The sequence below is a fragment of the Saccopteryx leptura genome, chromosome X, assembly GCF_036850995.1.
Source record: "Saccopteryx leptura isolate mSacLep1 chromosome X, mSacLep1_pri_phased_curated, whole genome shotgun sequence".
NCBI classification, from domain to species: domain Eukaryota; kingdom Metazoa; phylum Chordata; class Mammalia; order Chiroptera; family Emballonuridae; genus Saccopteryx; species Saccopteryx leptura.
The window spans coordinates 38,692,121-38,704,090 of record NC_089516.1 but is presented as its reverse complement, the minus strand read 5'-3'; the positions used below and the strand labels follow the sequence as shown (position 1 = coordinate 38,704,090).

At 45.8% G+C, this 11,970-nt stretch overlaps 1 protein-coding gene across 1 annotated transcript in view; it reads right to left on the bottom strand.

Annotated features, from left to right (window-relative positions):
* Positions 1 to 1,695: 1,695 nt before the first annotated feature.
* The window catches only part of ITIH6 (inter-alpha-trypsin inhibitor heavy chain family member 6), a 35,661-nt gene continuing 25,386 nt past the window's right edge, over positions 1,696 to 11,970 (bottom strand). Inside the window, exons 7-13 of the mRNA XM_066357497.1 lie at positions 10,718 to 10,889; positions 7,769 to 9,820; positions 5,739 to 5,831; positions 4,442 to 4,477; positions 4,148 to 4,261; positions 2,824 to 3,201; positions 1,696 to 1,907 (exon numbers count right to left, since the gene is read on the bottom strand). Of these exons, the coding sequence (XP_066213594.1) occupies positions 1,696 to 1,907; positions 2,824 to 3,201; positions 4,148 to 4,261; positions 4,442 to 4,477; positions 5,739 to 5,831; positions 7,769 to 9,820; positions 10,718 to 10,889 (3,057 nt within the window). The remainder of the gene's footprint in view (positions 1,908 to 2,823; positions 3,202 to 4,147; positions 4,262 to 4,441; positions 4,478 to 5,738; positions 5,832 to 7,768; positions 9,821 to 10,717; positions 10,890 to 11,970) is intronic.

Below are 11,970 nucleotides of genomic sequence, written 5' to 3'. Positions count from 1 at the left end.
TATTCCTCTACATATAACTGTATCCTTAGATCTTTGTCACCAAGTTTGGGTCTGTGTAGTGTTTTTTTTTTTTTTTACATGTCTGTATGTCTGTGGCCCTGTGTCTGTGTTCTCTCATCCCCAACCCCATATCTGCAGTCAGCATGTCAGTGTGTCTCTCTGTGTTTCTACTTTTTTTGTCCTTGGTGTCTTGGATTATGGTCTTGACTGATATCTCTCTGGTTATCTGTGTCACTGTGTGTCTTTACCCTTATTCTCCTGTGTTTGGATCTCTGTGCATATCTATCTCTTAGTTTGCATCTGTTTCTCTGGATTATGTCCCTATGCTGTCACCCTGGCTCCTTATTTCCCTCCCCTATCTGTATGCCTATGTTTCTCTATGTCTGTTCTCTTAGTTTTGGTTTTTTTTTTTTGTATTTTTCTGAAGTTGGAAATGGGGAGGCAGTCAGACAGACTCCCGCATGCACCCGTCTGGGATCCACCCAGCATGCCCACCAGGGGGCGATGCTCTGCCCATCTGGGGCATTGCTCTGTTGCAACCAGGCTATTCTAGAGCCTGAGGCAGAGGCCATAGAGCCATCCTCAGTGCCCGGGCCAACTTTGCTCCAATGGAGCCTTGGCTGTGGGAGGGGAAGAGAGACTCAGAGAGGAAGGAGAGGGGGAGGGGTGGAGAAGCAGATGGGTGCCTCTCCTGTGTGCCCTGGCTGGGAATCAAACCCAGGACTCCTGCACGCCAGGCTGACGCTCTACCACTGAGCCAACAGGCCAGGGCCTGTTCTCTTAGTTTTGAGGTCTTATGCTTTGTGTTTCTGAATGTCTCTATCACTGTTTCTCTATCCATGTTTGTGTCCTTGTTGCTGTCTTACTGTGTATGATCCTGTGTCTTTGGTTGTGAGTAAATATGTGTGTATTTACTGCTATATTAATGGTTCCTTTCTTGTTCATTCATCCATTCATTCATTTAGCAAATATTTACTAAGCACTTATATATGTCAGGAACTGAGGATACATAGATGATTCAGAAAAAGTCCTTGCCCTCAAAGAGCTCACAGTCTAATTCAGGGATCCAGACAAGTAAACAGATAATTTCTATATAACATTATAAATGCTGTGAGCTTGTATAAGATGATTGAGCTATAAGAACACAGACCAGGACCAAACTCGATGTAGGAGAGAGGTCAGGGAAGACCTTCTAGAAGAGATGACAAGTAAGACTTTAAGGATGTGTAAAATACCTACATGAAGCCAAGAAACAGAATCTCATGCAGAAGGAAAAACACATGCAAAGGCCCTGTGATTAGAGAGAGCATGGTTTGTTAGGGGAACTCCAAGAGCCTTAAATACACCATGGGAGCCAGAGAAAGTTGTGAGTAGGATGAATGACTCAGTCAAATTTTTTGTTTTAAGAAAGTTACTTCTAAAGCTGATGTAGAGTAGAGATTGAAGAGAGTGGAGACTGGAGACAGTGCTATAAATGGAACTGCCTGGCTTATACCATATAAGTTTCTGCACAGTCTTTATGGAATCTGTGAGGAGTCCAGAGTCCCTAAGCTGCTATGTCCAAGGATGTATGTCTGTGAGTTTGTATGTCCTTGTATATGTGTCAATTAGTGCATGTGCGAGTGTATATCTTCATGTTCTTAGGTCTTTGTTCTTGGCTCACCCCATGCAATGGCCTCTGAGGTTCAGGGGACATCACAGGACATAGGCAAGGTAGGGGTGGCCCAGCAGCTGTTGTACATGAGAGCGGTTCACCAGCCAGCAAGAAGTCCAGTGGGGCAGCAGCCTTGGTGAATCTTTTAGCAGCTTCTTGCCTAGAGCCACAGGCACATCTGGACCTTGGTACCTCCGCAGGCATGGCCCTGCAGACCCTGCCACCAGTTGGATGTCTGTATGCTGAAACTGCCCTGAGGGAGAAAAATGCAGCACCAGTCAAGGCAGTGGCCTGAGTCCCCACTAGGAACTCTGCGAGGAGCCTAAAGCAGGAAATCTAGATGGAAATGTGGGACAGAGGAGGGGCAGCAAAGGCCTGGAGGAGGGAAGAGGCTGGACATTGTGGGAAGTGTGGAGGAGTTGATTGGACTGGAGTGTATTATGAAAAGAGTATATCAAAGTTGATGAGAAGGCAGCAGAAGGGAAACAGTCAGGCTTGGAGTCAATGACAGGGCATATTGGAGTGAAGAACAGGAGATGATTGGGGAGGCCCAGAGGAAGTAAGAATATCTGTTCAACCCACCATCACTGCCCCAACTTTTTGGTGTGGGCCTTTGCTCAGGTTCTGCCAATGTTTCCTGACCTACAGTCTAACTTCTTGCAGTCCCCCTTCACAGTAACCTCCAGAAGGAACTCTGACATACCCATATCTGACTATAGCTTTCCCCTGCTTATAATTTTTAATGGTTTCCCACTGTCTTCAGAATAATTCCAAATTCCTCATCTATGCATTCTGCTCTGCCCACTCCTTCATCTCCTTTAACCTCTATTCCTTTCCTCTACTGCTTTTGGTTAGCCTTTCAGACTGTGGCTCTCTTTTCTTCACATTTTTATTGAGCTGTAAGGCTGGGCAAAGTACCTCACCCTACGCACTTCCAGTGCCATGGGCTGTTTTATTATATCTAGCACTGATAACTTCTGAGATCACTAGCCATGTCTGAACCTGTCTTCTCCTCAGGCCAGGAGTTTCACAAGGTCAAGCCTTGGCTCTGTTCCTGTTTGTGGTTGGGGGTGTCAGAGTTCTGTTTGCTCACTGGCCTTTCACCCTGGCACTCAGAATCTCTCTTGGGACTGGTGCTCTCTGGTCCCTCTCAGCCTTAGTGTACTTACCTAGCAGGCCACGTGCCAGTGGGCTAAGGCCTGAACCATTGACTACATAGAACCCCAGGTGGGGTAGTTGCAGGATGCTGGGGTGCCTGTAGTGGTGCCGGAGGACTAGAAATTCAAGGTGGGGCCCAAGACGGAGGGTGAGGTGGGCTGCAGCAGCAACATGAAGCTCCAGCTGTGACCTCTTCAGCAGAGTAGGCTGGTTCCAGGACAGAAGCAAGGTACCCTCGCCTTGCACAGATATGGAACTGAGGGAGATGTTGATAGTGTAGGCCCAAGGTTTTTCTGTGCTGACTGTGATGATCTGGAAGTAGGTGCGGATCTGGTCCTTGTGGCTTGGCCTTGGTGGTGCCCCAAGCAGCTGTCCATGCACATGCAACCCTGGAGGGAGAAGAGTCTTTGCCTGGAGCATGGGCTTTCACGTGGTCATTTATTTGGCCACCTATAGCACAGACAGGCGTGAAGTCTCAGGTGTGAAGTCTCCAGGGTGCGGATTTATGGTTAGAGAGCTAGCTCCTGGGGAAAGTGTTTTTACCACAGCCAATCTAGCTGCTTCTTCCTGTTCAATGAGTGGGCATAAATGTAGGTGTGCACTCACCCCAGTGGGGCTCTTTGCATACATGTGTTTGTTTCTGAGTATGTAAATTTATGTGTTTGGTTATGTTAATATGGGTCTCTCTGGGCCTACCAATGCATCTGCATATTTGGGGAAAAGGCTATGTTAAAGTGTATATGTTTTTGGTTGTATGTTTATGTATACATTGGTGTTATATATCTTGTGAATTGTTTATGTTGTGTGTATCTGGTTGTGTGTTGGTAGATACTGACGTGTACCTGAAGTTGTCAGTGTGCACACATCTTCATGTGTCATGGTATTTGTTTGCATTCATGTGTTTCATACGTCCAGAGTAGCAGAGTATGTGTGCTTGTGTGTGTTGAGCTCCTGAGTATTGGGATGAATCTGGGGCTTCAGTGTATGCATGTCTGAGTGTGTTGATATATGTGTCATTATATATACTTGGGAATGTACTGTATGTCAATGTGGCTCTGGGCACATATTTGTATGTTAATGTGTATGGGTGTGGAGAGTGTCAAAAATATGTGTGTCTGGGTGTGTATTTACTATGTGTCCTGGTGTATGTGTATATATCTGTGACTGGATATTTGAGTGTATTCATGTGTGTTTTCACGTGTCTGGGCATTTACTTGTGATTAGTGAGGTGCACTGCTATGGGTTTCTGAGTATTGGTCTACAAATACCCGGGGGCACTGACCTGAGTGTATCTGGCTGTAGTATTATATGGGGTGAAGACTTTGGAGCTCTCACCTGCTTCTGGGTCTTCTATGAGCTGGAGGAGGTCCCCTGGGCGCCCATCCAGTGTGAAGCAGATTCTTTCTTCTGAGCGTGGGATGTGGATCACAAAGTGGGGGTCACCATCCACTGCAGGGCAGAAGATGAAACTGAAGTTATGACCTTAGAAGCAATGTGAGGGGAAGAGAGGAAAGGGGAGAGGACGGAAATGTAGGAGGCTATGTCTATTTCCCAGGAGAGAGCCTAGCCCCGGTTTCGGTGTACAAGCTGTCCTATACTCAAACAGTAAAGTGACAGTGGCTGGCTTACCTGAGGATGAGAAGGTGAAGATGCTTGGTAACATGCCTGCAAAGGAGAGGGGGACTGTGTCGGTAAAGGACTAAATGATGACATTCTTAGAAACTCTGGGGCACACTGGTTTCTCAGTCACTTCTTCCCAGACATGGGCCCAACTCCTGAGTTCAGCATTGAAGTCTTTACTGAAATTTAGCCCCTGCCTAACTCTCCGTCTGCTTTTAATGCTTCATCCCAACTGAACTATTCTAATGAGTACCCTGCCTTCTCTTGCTAGTGACCCTTTGCTTTTGTTCTACTGACACTTGGAATGTTTTCTTTTCCTTAACTACCAAGGGTAGATTTCTAGTTATCATTTCAGGCCAACTCAAATGCTATTTTCTCTTACTCTGCCTGTGGAAGGTAGAATTCTAAGATGGCATCCAAGATTCCCCAGTGTACACACCCTGTAAAATCTCCAGGACTGTGATATGATATCACTCCCATAAATAGGGTATATTGTGTGGTGTAGTTGACCTCAAAATAGGAAGTTTATCTAGGTGGGCTTGACCTAATCATATGAGTCCTTTAAATATGGGTCAAAAAAGTTAGGGAGGTTTGAAGTGTGAGAAGGATTTGACATGAGAGAGGTTGGAGAAGGTGCTATGTTAGAATGTGTATTTTTTTGTATGTTTATGTGTGTCTCTGGATATGTTGGTGTTATGTGTCTTGTGAATCATTTATGTTGTGTGTGTCTGGTTGTGTGTTAGTTGATACTGATGTGTATCTGAACATGTCAGTGTGCATGCATCTGCATGTGTCATGGTATTTGTTTGCATTAGTGTGTTTCATACGTCCAGAGTAGCAGAGTATGTGTGCTTGTGTGTGTTGAGCTCCTGAGTATTGGGATGAATCTGGGGCATCAGTGTATGCATGTCTGAGTGTGTTGATATATGTGTCATTATATATACTTGGGAATGTACTGTATGTCAATGTGGATTTGGGTACATATTTGCATGTTAATGTGTGTGGGTATGGAGGGTGTCAAAAATATGTGTGTCTAGGTGTGTGTCTGATAGACACCTTTTTTCAGTCTTCTGAAACCTTAAACAGAGAATCCAACTAACCTGTGCCCAGGCTTATGACCTACAGAACTGTGAGATAATTCATGGATATTGCTTGAAGCTACAAAGTTTGTGGTAATTTGTTATGCAACAATGGAAAACTAACACATTGTCTCTCCTCTGGACTCACACAATGCCTATTGAGGGAATATTCTAATTGAATGGAAATGAAAGCTTAGAGATCTTGGTCAGTGGAGTTCCTTGTTCACCTTTTGCTAGTCCCACAGAACTTCCCTGAGGTTCCATGCTGCCTCCAGTTCTTTCCAGGATCTCTTCAGAATTGCCTTGCCAATGTGGAGTTCCTGCCAAGCGCAAAAGAAATAAGAGAAATCTTTCACACTCTCAGGACAAAGGATCCCTGGATTTACCAAAGGGCACGCTTTCTTTCTGACAAGAAGAGTCCTCATTGGCTTCCCAATTTGACTGGCATATTGCTAAGAATGGGATCTTATGTTTTCCATAGCATATTAGTCTTTCAAACTTGGTTATGTTCAAAATTCTTTGTCACAGCACTTATGCTTCCCTCCTTCCCTCCCTCCCTCCCTCCCTCCCTCCCTCCCTCCCTCCCTCCCTCCCTCCCTCCCTCCCTCCCTCTCTTCCTCCCTCCCTCTCTCCCTCCCTCCCTTCCTCCCTCCTTCCTTCTCTGCCTCCCTCCTTCCCTCTTTCCTTCCTTTAGGCACTGTTTAGGTATTAGGGATATGGTGGTGAAAGATGTAGCCATAATTTTTGACCTGATGAACTTCATATTTTAGTCAGAGAGGCAGATATGAATGAAATAATAATTACCAATGACGATAAATGTTAAAAGAAAAAAAATAAAGTAACTGAGGGAGTTAACAGATACTTGACGTAGTCTAGGATAGTGAGATGGATGGAGAATGGGATCTGAACTAAGATCTAAGTCATGAGCTAGAGCATGAGTGACAACAGAAGAGGTGAGGGTGGTAGGAAGAAGGCAGGGCAAGGCAGTTCAGAGAGTTTACCAAGCAGAAGTGCCCATTGGAGGACTAGAAAGGAGGCTAGTGGGGCTAGAGGTCAGAAAGTAAGTGAGACAAGGTAAGGTCAGAGAAGTATAGGGTAGAGGGAAAGTCATGAAGAGCCTCGTAGACCATAAATAGAACTTTGGACTTCATTCTAGGTGTGAAGGAAAAACCTTAAGGGGTTCACTAAGAAAGGGAAATGAAGTAATCTATGTTTTTAAAAGATCTGTTTGACTGCTGTGGGAGAGTAGCCAAGAGCTTCTTTCAAGAGAGAGATCAGGGAGACCAGTGAGGAGGCTGGAATAGTTTTCTAGGTGAGACACAATGATGTTCTGTCCTACAATAGTGAAGTTAGGATGAGAAGTGGGTGCATTGACAATATATTAGGGGTAACATTTTTAAGAATTGAAGATGGATGGGATATTGGGAGGGGTTGGTGGTGAGGGAGAGGAGCATATCAAAGCTATCATGCTTACATCTGTATTCCTGTTAGTTACTGCTACTCCCAACTGGTTCTAATCCTGTACTGTAAGCTCACCCAGGAAATGTCACTCCTCTTAGGAAAGCAGAATAGTGGAGTGGTGAAGCACATTCAGTCTGGGACTAGGTTATGTAGGTTCAAATCTCTTACTAGCTGTGTGACATGAAGCAAGTTACTTCACCTCTCTGTGCTTCAGTTCCCACATGTGTAAAATGAGGATACTAATATGTTCTTGTCAGTGTTAAATGAAGGTAGATGAAAGTAGAGCAGTAGCTACACATAAGAAAAGCTAAAAAATGCTGCATTATTGTTTTACAGACTTTGGGAAATTTAAAGATAATTGTCATTGTCTTCCTTAATTTTTACACCCCTTTCATTAAACAGTGCTATCCACAGAGCACAAAAGAACCAATCAGACACGACTTGCCCAGTGATGCTCCCATTTATAACCTCACATCCCTATCTTGGTTTGGAAGCATGAACAGCTAGTTCTCTTCTCCAACAAATCAAATGCCAAAGCCATAGCTTGGTCAGGTTGTTTCTGTTCACCCTTCCCAGTCTTAACATCCCTTCTCTCCCAGGGCCTCTAATTCTGTGCCTATGTACTGAGGCCCAGAAAAGGTAAGTAGCTGGTTCAAAGCTTCAAAGCTTCAAACAAGCAAGCAAGAAAGTGGCTGTGCTATGATTGGAATCTTCAAAGTCTTGCACACTCCCAGTTCTTGGTGTTCTCTATTCATACCTCCCCCTCATGCCTTGCCCTTTTGCCCATGACACTCACCATTTTCTTCAGAAGTAAGGAAAGTATAGAAAGCCGGTGGGTTCAAGGACTCCACAAACTTGGACTCCACCATTGACTTAGACAGCAGCTCTAGTTCCTCAGGGAGAGTGAGCAGCCTGACTGCCTCAGGAAGGGTTCTAGAAGGCAGCAAGGCTGGCAGGGTTGGGGGGCTGCCTTCTGGTGTAGTCTTGGAGCTGTTCGACAGACCTATTTTTGGGACACGTGACACAGATGGTCCCAGAATTTCCCTTGTGCTTTGGGGTCCTGACAGCAGATCATGCTGATACCAGAGCCTTCCAGGGGGCAGCAGAGAAGGCAGGGTGGGATGAAAGAGAGTAGGGAGGGGTTCTTTAAGGACAGGGGCAGTCATGTTACTGCTAGGACTTGTGGTATTTGAGATTGTGGTTGGGATTGTGCTTAGGCTCTGAGGAGGTAGGGGCCTGGGTCTGGCAGTTCTAGAGGGTAATAAGGTTTTGGATTTATTGGGGATCAGTGTTCTAGGATTAGAAAGTGATAAGCTTAGGGAAGTTTGGTGAGGTGGGACACTAGGTTTAAGAGGTGATGGGGCTTTGGGGGTCTTGTGTAAGAGAATCCCAGGTCTAGGATATGACATGTTACTTGGGGTCTTGGGAGCAGGAGTCCTTGGTCTGGCATGTGGTGGGTATTTGGGGATCTGAAGTGTGGAGACTCTACATCTGGGCAGATTTTTCGGTGACTGTGATGTGAGTACTCCAGACTGGGGGTGTGATGTGGTTTCTAGTTTAGGTTGTGATGGAGCAACAGGTGTGGAATGCAGTGAAGTGATGGGTTTCATAGTTCCAACTTTGGGTGGGGGTGGGGTGCCAGGATTCAGAAGTGGGATTTGTGTCTTGGAAATGTAAGGTAATAGGGTCCTAGGATTCTTTTGTGATGGAGTGCTGGACTTTGGAAGCAATAAGGCACCAGAATTTGAGGGCACAAAGGCATCAGGTTTTGTCCTGAAAGTTGGCTGAATCAAGGTGTCAGAATCGTGTTGTGCTGGAATTTTGAGCCCCGGGATGGACAGGATACTAGGGCTCTGACCCTGTCGCTCCAACTCCTTAAGACTGGCCATCTTCTTTGCAGAAGCAGGAGTAATTGAGGATAAGAACTTTGGGTTCACAAGCCTTGATTTGGGAGAGACCTTGGGCATCAAAGCTGGTTGGGCTGTGCCTTCCCCTAGGCCATGCCTGCTGGCAGATGAGGGCATAATGGTGCCTGGCCCAGCTGTGGTGGAAGTCTGTCTTCTGGTCTCCTCACTGACCTCCTTGGGCTGCACCATGACCAATGAAGTTAAAGGTGTGACAAAGTTGTATTCAAAGGATAAATTGAGGACTCTATCAGCCAAAAGGTGGCGACTGGTGGTGTCACGGGCTTGGAAGTGTGCCTCCAGCAGTTCTCTAATGGTGACATAGGCCCAGAGGCGACGGATGAAGTGGGCTACATTGGGAGCTGGCTCACTTGGGCAAGCAAAGGCCTTCTGGCTGCTGTTGGTGGCCACCTCACTGTGATGGGCCACAAGAAGCTGACCTTTGTGGCCACGGGCTGTCAAGTGGATGCTCAGTTCTGGCTCACCTGGCTGCACCAAACCTGCCACTACCAGCTCTGAGCCACCAAAGTAGTTGGGAAAAAGGGCCCAAGGGGAGGCCCTAACCAAGCCACCCAGATAGTTCAGACGCACATCTGCCAGCAGAGGCATGGAGATCTCCTCATAGAGGCCCTCCAGCTGTAGGGCTGCATCAGTGTCCTCATATATGCGCCGGGCTGCTCCTCGGTTTTCCAGGGACAGGCGACGTAGCAGTGGGAAGTCAGCATCATCCCCAAAGGCCAAGCTGAAAAGGGATACCCTGCTGTCCAGTGCCTGATGGACATTGGAGAGGATCACACTGGGAGTTGTCACACCAGCTGTGGGCTCCCCATCTGTCAGGAAAATGATGAGAGGGATCCTCCCGATACTGGAACTCCTGCCAGGCTCCTGGTTGCTATGGTTCAGCACTGAAGCAGCTGCCAGTAGAGCTGTGTTGATGTCGGTCCCTAATTGAGGAGCAGACTGTGAGATCATCTTTTCTAGTTATTTCCACCCCCATTGGAGACACACTGGGCACCTCACTAACCTCTCAAGTTCAGTCATATCACCTGATCTTTGTTCAAACTCTTTCTGTTTCTTATCCTTCCCAAGTCTCCATCCCTGCACAGGCTCCCTGATATCTGACAGTGGGGCCCACATGTCCTTGGCATTTCTTTAATTGAATTTATTGGGATGGCATCGGTTTGCAAAACCATACAGATTTCAACTGCTCAATTCAGCAAACCACCATCTGCCCACTACTTCATGTGTCTTCTTACATATATGTTTTTTGGCTAATCCCTTCACTTTTTGTCCAGTCCCCCCATGCTCCTCCCCTCTGACAGCTGTCAGTATTTCTTGGCTTTTATCACTCCCTATCTCAGACTGTGCTTGGTCTGTTTCTTGGGGGGCAGAGATGTCTCATTCTTTAGTCAGATTGGCAGCTACCCAAGGATAGCACCTCACACCTTCATACTACAAGGAAAGAAATGGATGAGTTGACAGGAGTTGGTAGTGGGAATACTTTAATAATTGTTTGAGAGATGATTGTTCAAAATCCAGAATCAGGGAAGCAACTTAATGCTTGGAAGTAAATATCCAGATTATTATTTTGTTTTGTATTTAAGTCTTCACAAATTTTTTAATGTACTTTAAAGAGGAGGAAACTCAAATACAATGGAAATGGGCCCTAAAATCCATGGAGAATCAGCTATGTTCTTTCCACTAGGAGAAGAAGCACAAGGTAACATATTTGCTTAAAATGTAATAGTGATATTCCAGGCATTGTGAGAGGTGAGGTGGATAGGTAATGAAGGAAGCATTCTAAGAATTTCCCACATCACCACAGCCTGCCCAATACTTACAACCATCAGCTTCCATGTGGCCCAGGTAGTCCTTAGCACTGTGTACATTCTTGGCAGTGGCCTGCATGGAGCCTCCAGCTTTCCAGACACTAACTGTGTCAGAAAAGGTGATGATGTTGAAGTAGTCATTGGCCTGAAGGTCACCAAGAATCACATTCATGGCTTTTTTAGTCTGTGGGGTTTGGAAAAAGTGAAGGAGATAGATTAAGATTGGAGATCTTGCTCAAGACTGAAAGCTCTTTCTATACAAGGTACTAAGGTCTAAGACTCTGATTCCAGCACTCTGTAAGTCTAAGATTCTCAGGTCAAAATGCTTTATAGGTTCTATGGCTCAGAGTCTAGAACAGCACTGTCCAATGGTAGCTTCTAGCCACATGGAACTATTGAAATGTAAATGTAAGTTAGTTAAAATCAAAGAAAAAAATAGACTGGTGAAGTCAGAGTAATAGTGGTGTGACAGAACCTCCTGATCTGTCCCCTTGAAATTTCAACAAATTGAACAACTATAATGCAGTGAAGGAGCCCAGCAGGGCTTGCAGGTATGCCTGAAAGATCCATGCACAAAATAGACTAAAGGTGAGACAGGTTGAAAAGAGGGGTGGAAGATAAAATGCATTCGTGGTGGGTTTTGGAGAGGAGAGGAGACAAACCAGGAGTGGCTGGGTGATTTTTTCTCTCTGCTGGACTATGGGGAGGGAGGAGGCTTGGGGCCTCTGGATTTTCCTTGAGGGGTATAAACAAGGAAACTTGAAGTGTCTGAGTCTCCTTATGCCAGGAAGATTGGTGAGATAGGGGGTCAGAAGGAGAAATAATCCAAAGAAGCCAGAGCACAGGGTCATGGCCAGTATTCCTGTGGTATGCCTGTAGCCCACACTTGGCAGAGACATAGAAAACCAAAGTGCAGCTCTGAGCATCTCAGGTCTCACCTTCCTCACCTCATAGGTTTTAAAAGTGGCAGATACAAACCTCAAAGTAACTATCCAGAGCCACTTTCTTCTCTAAAGAACAGAGGTGCTCTATGTCTTGTCCTCAGGTCTCTTGAGGCATGGGAAGGAGCACTCAGAAGCCTGAGATTGTGATTGTTAGAACAGTAAAGCAGGAAAGCTGAAGCTGTAAAGCCCTCACAACACACCCCACCCATCAATGCGATGGCTGACACACTTACATCATTGCTACAGCAACATCTCAGCAGAGGACAGATCAAGAACTTTGCAGAGTTAAAAGTTGTAATAAACAACACCTACTGGAGGAAA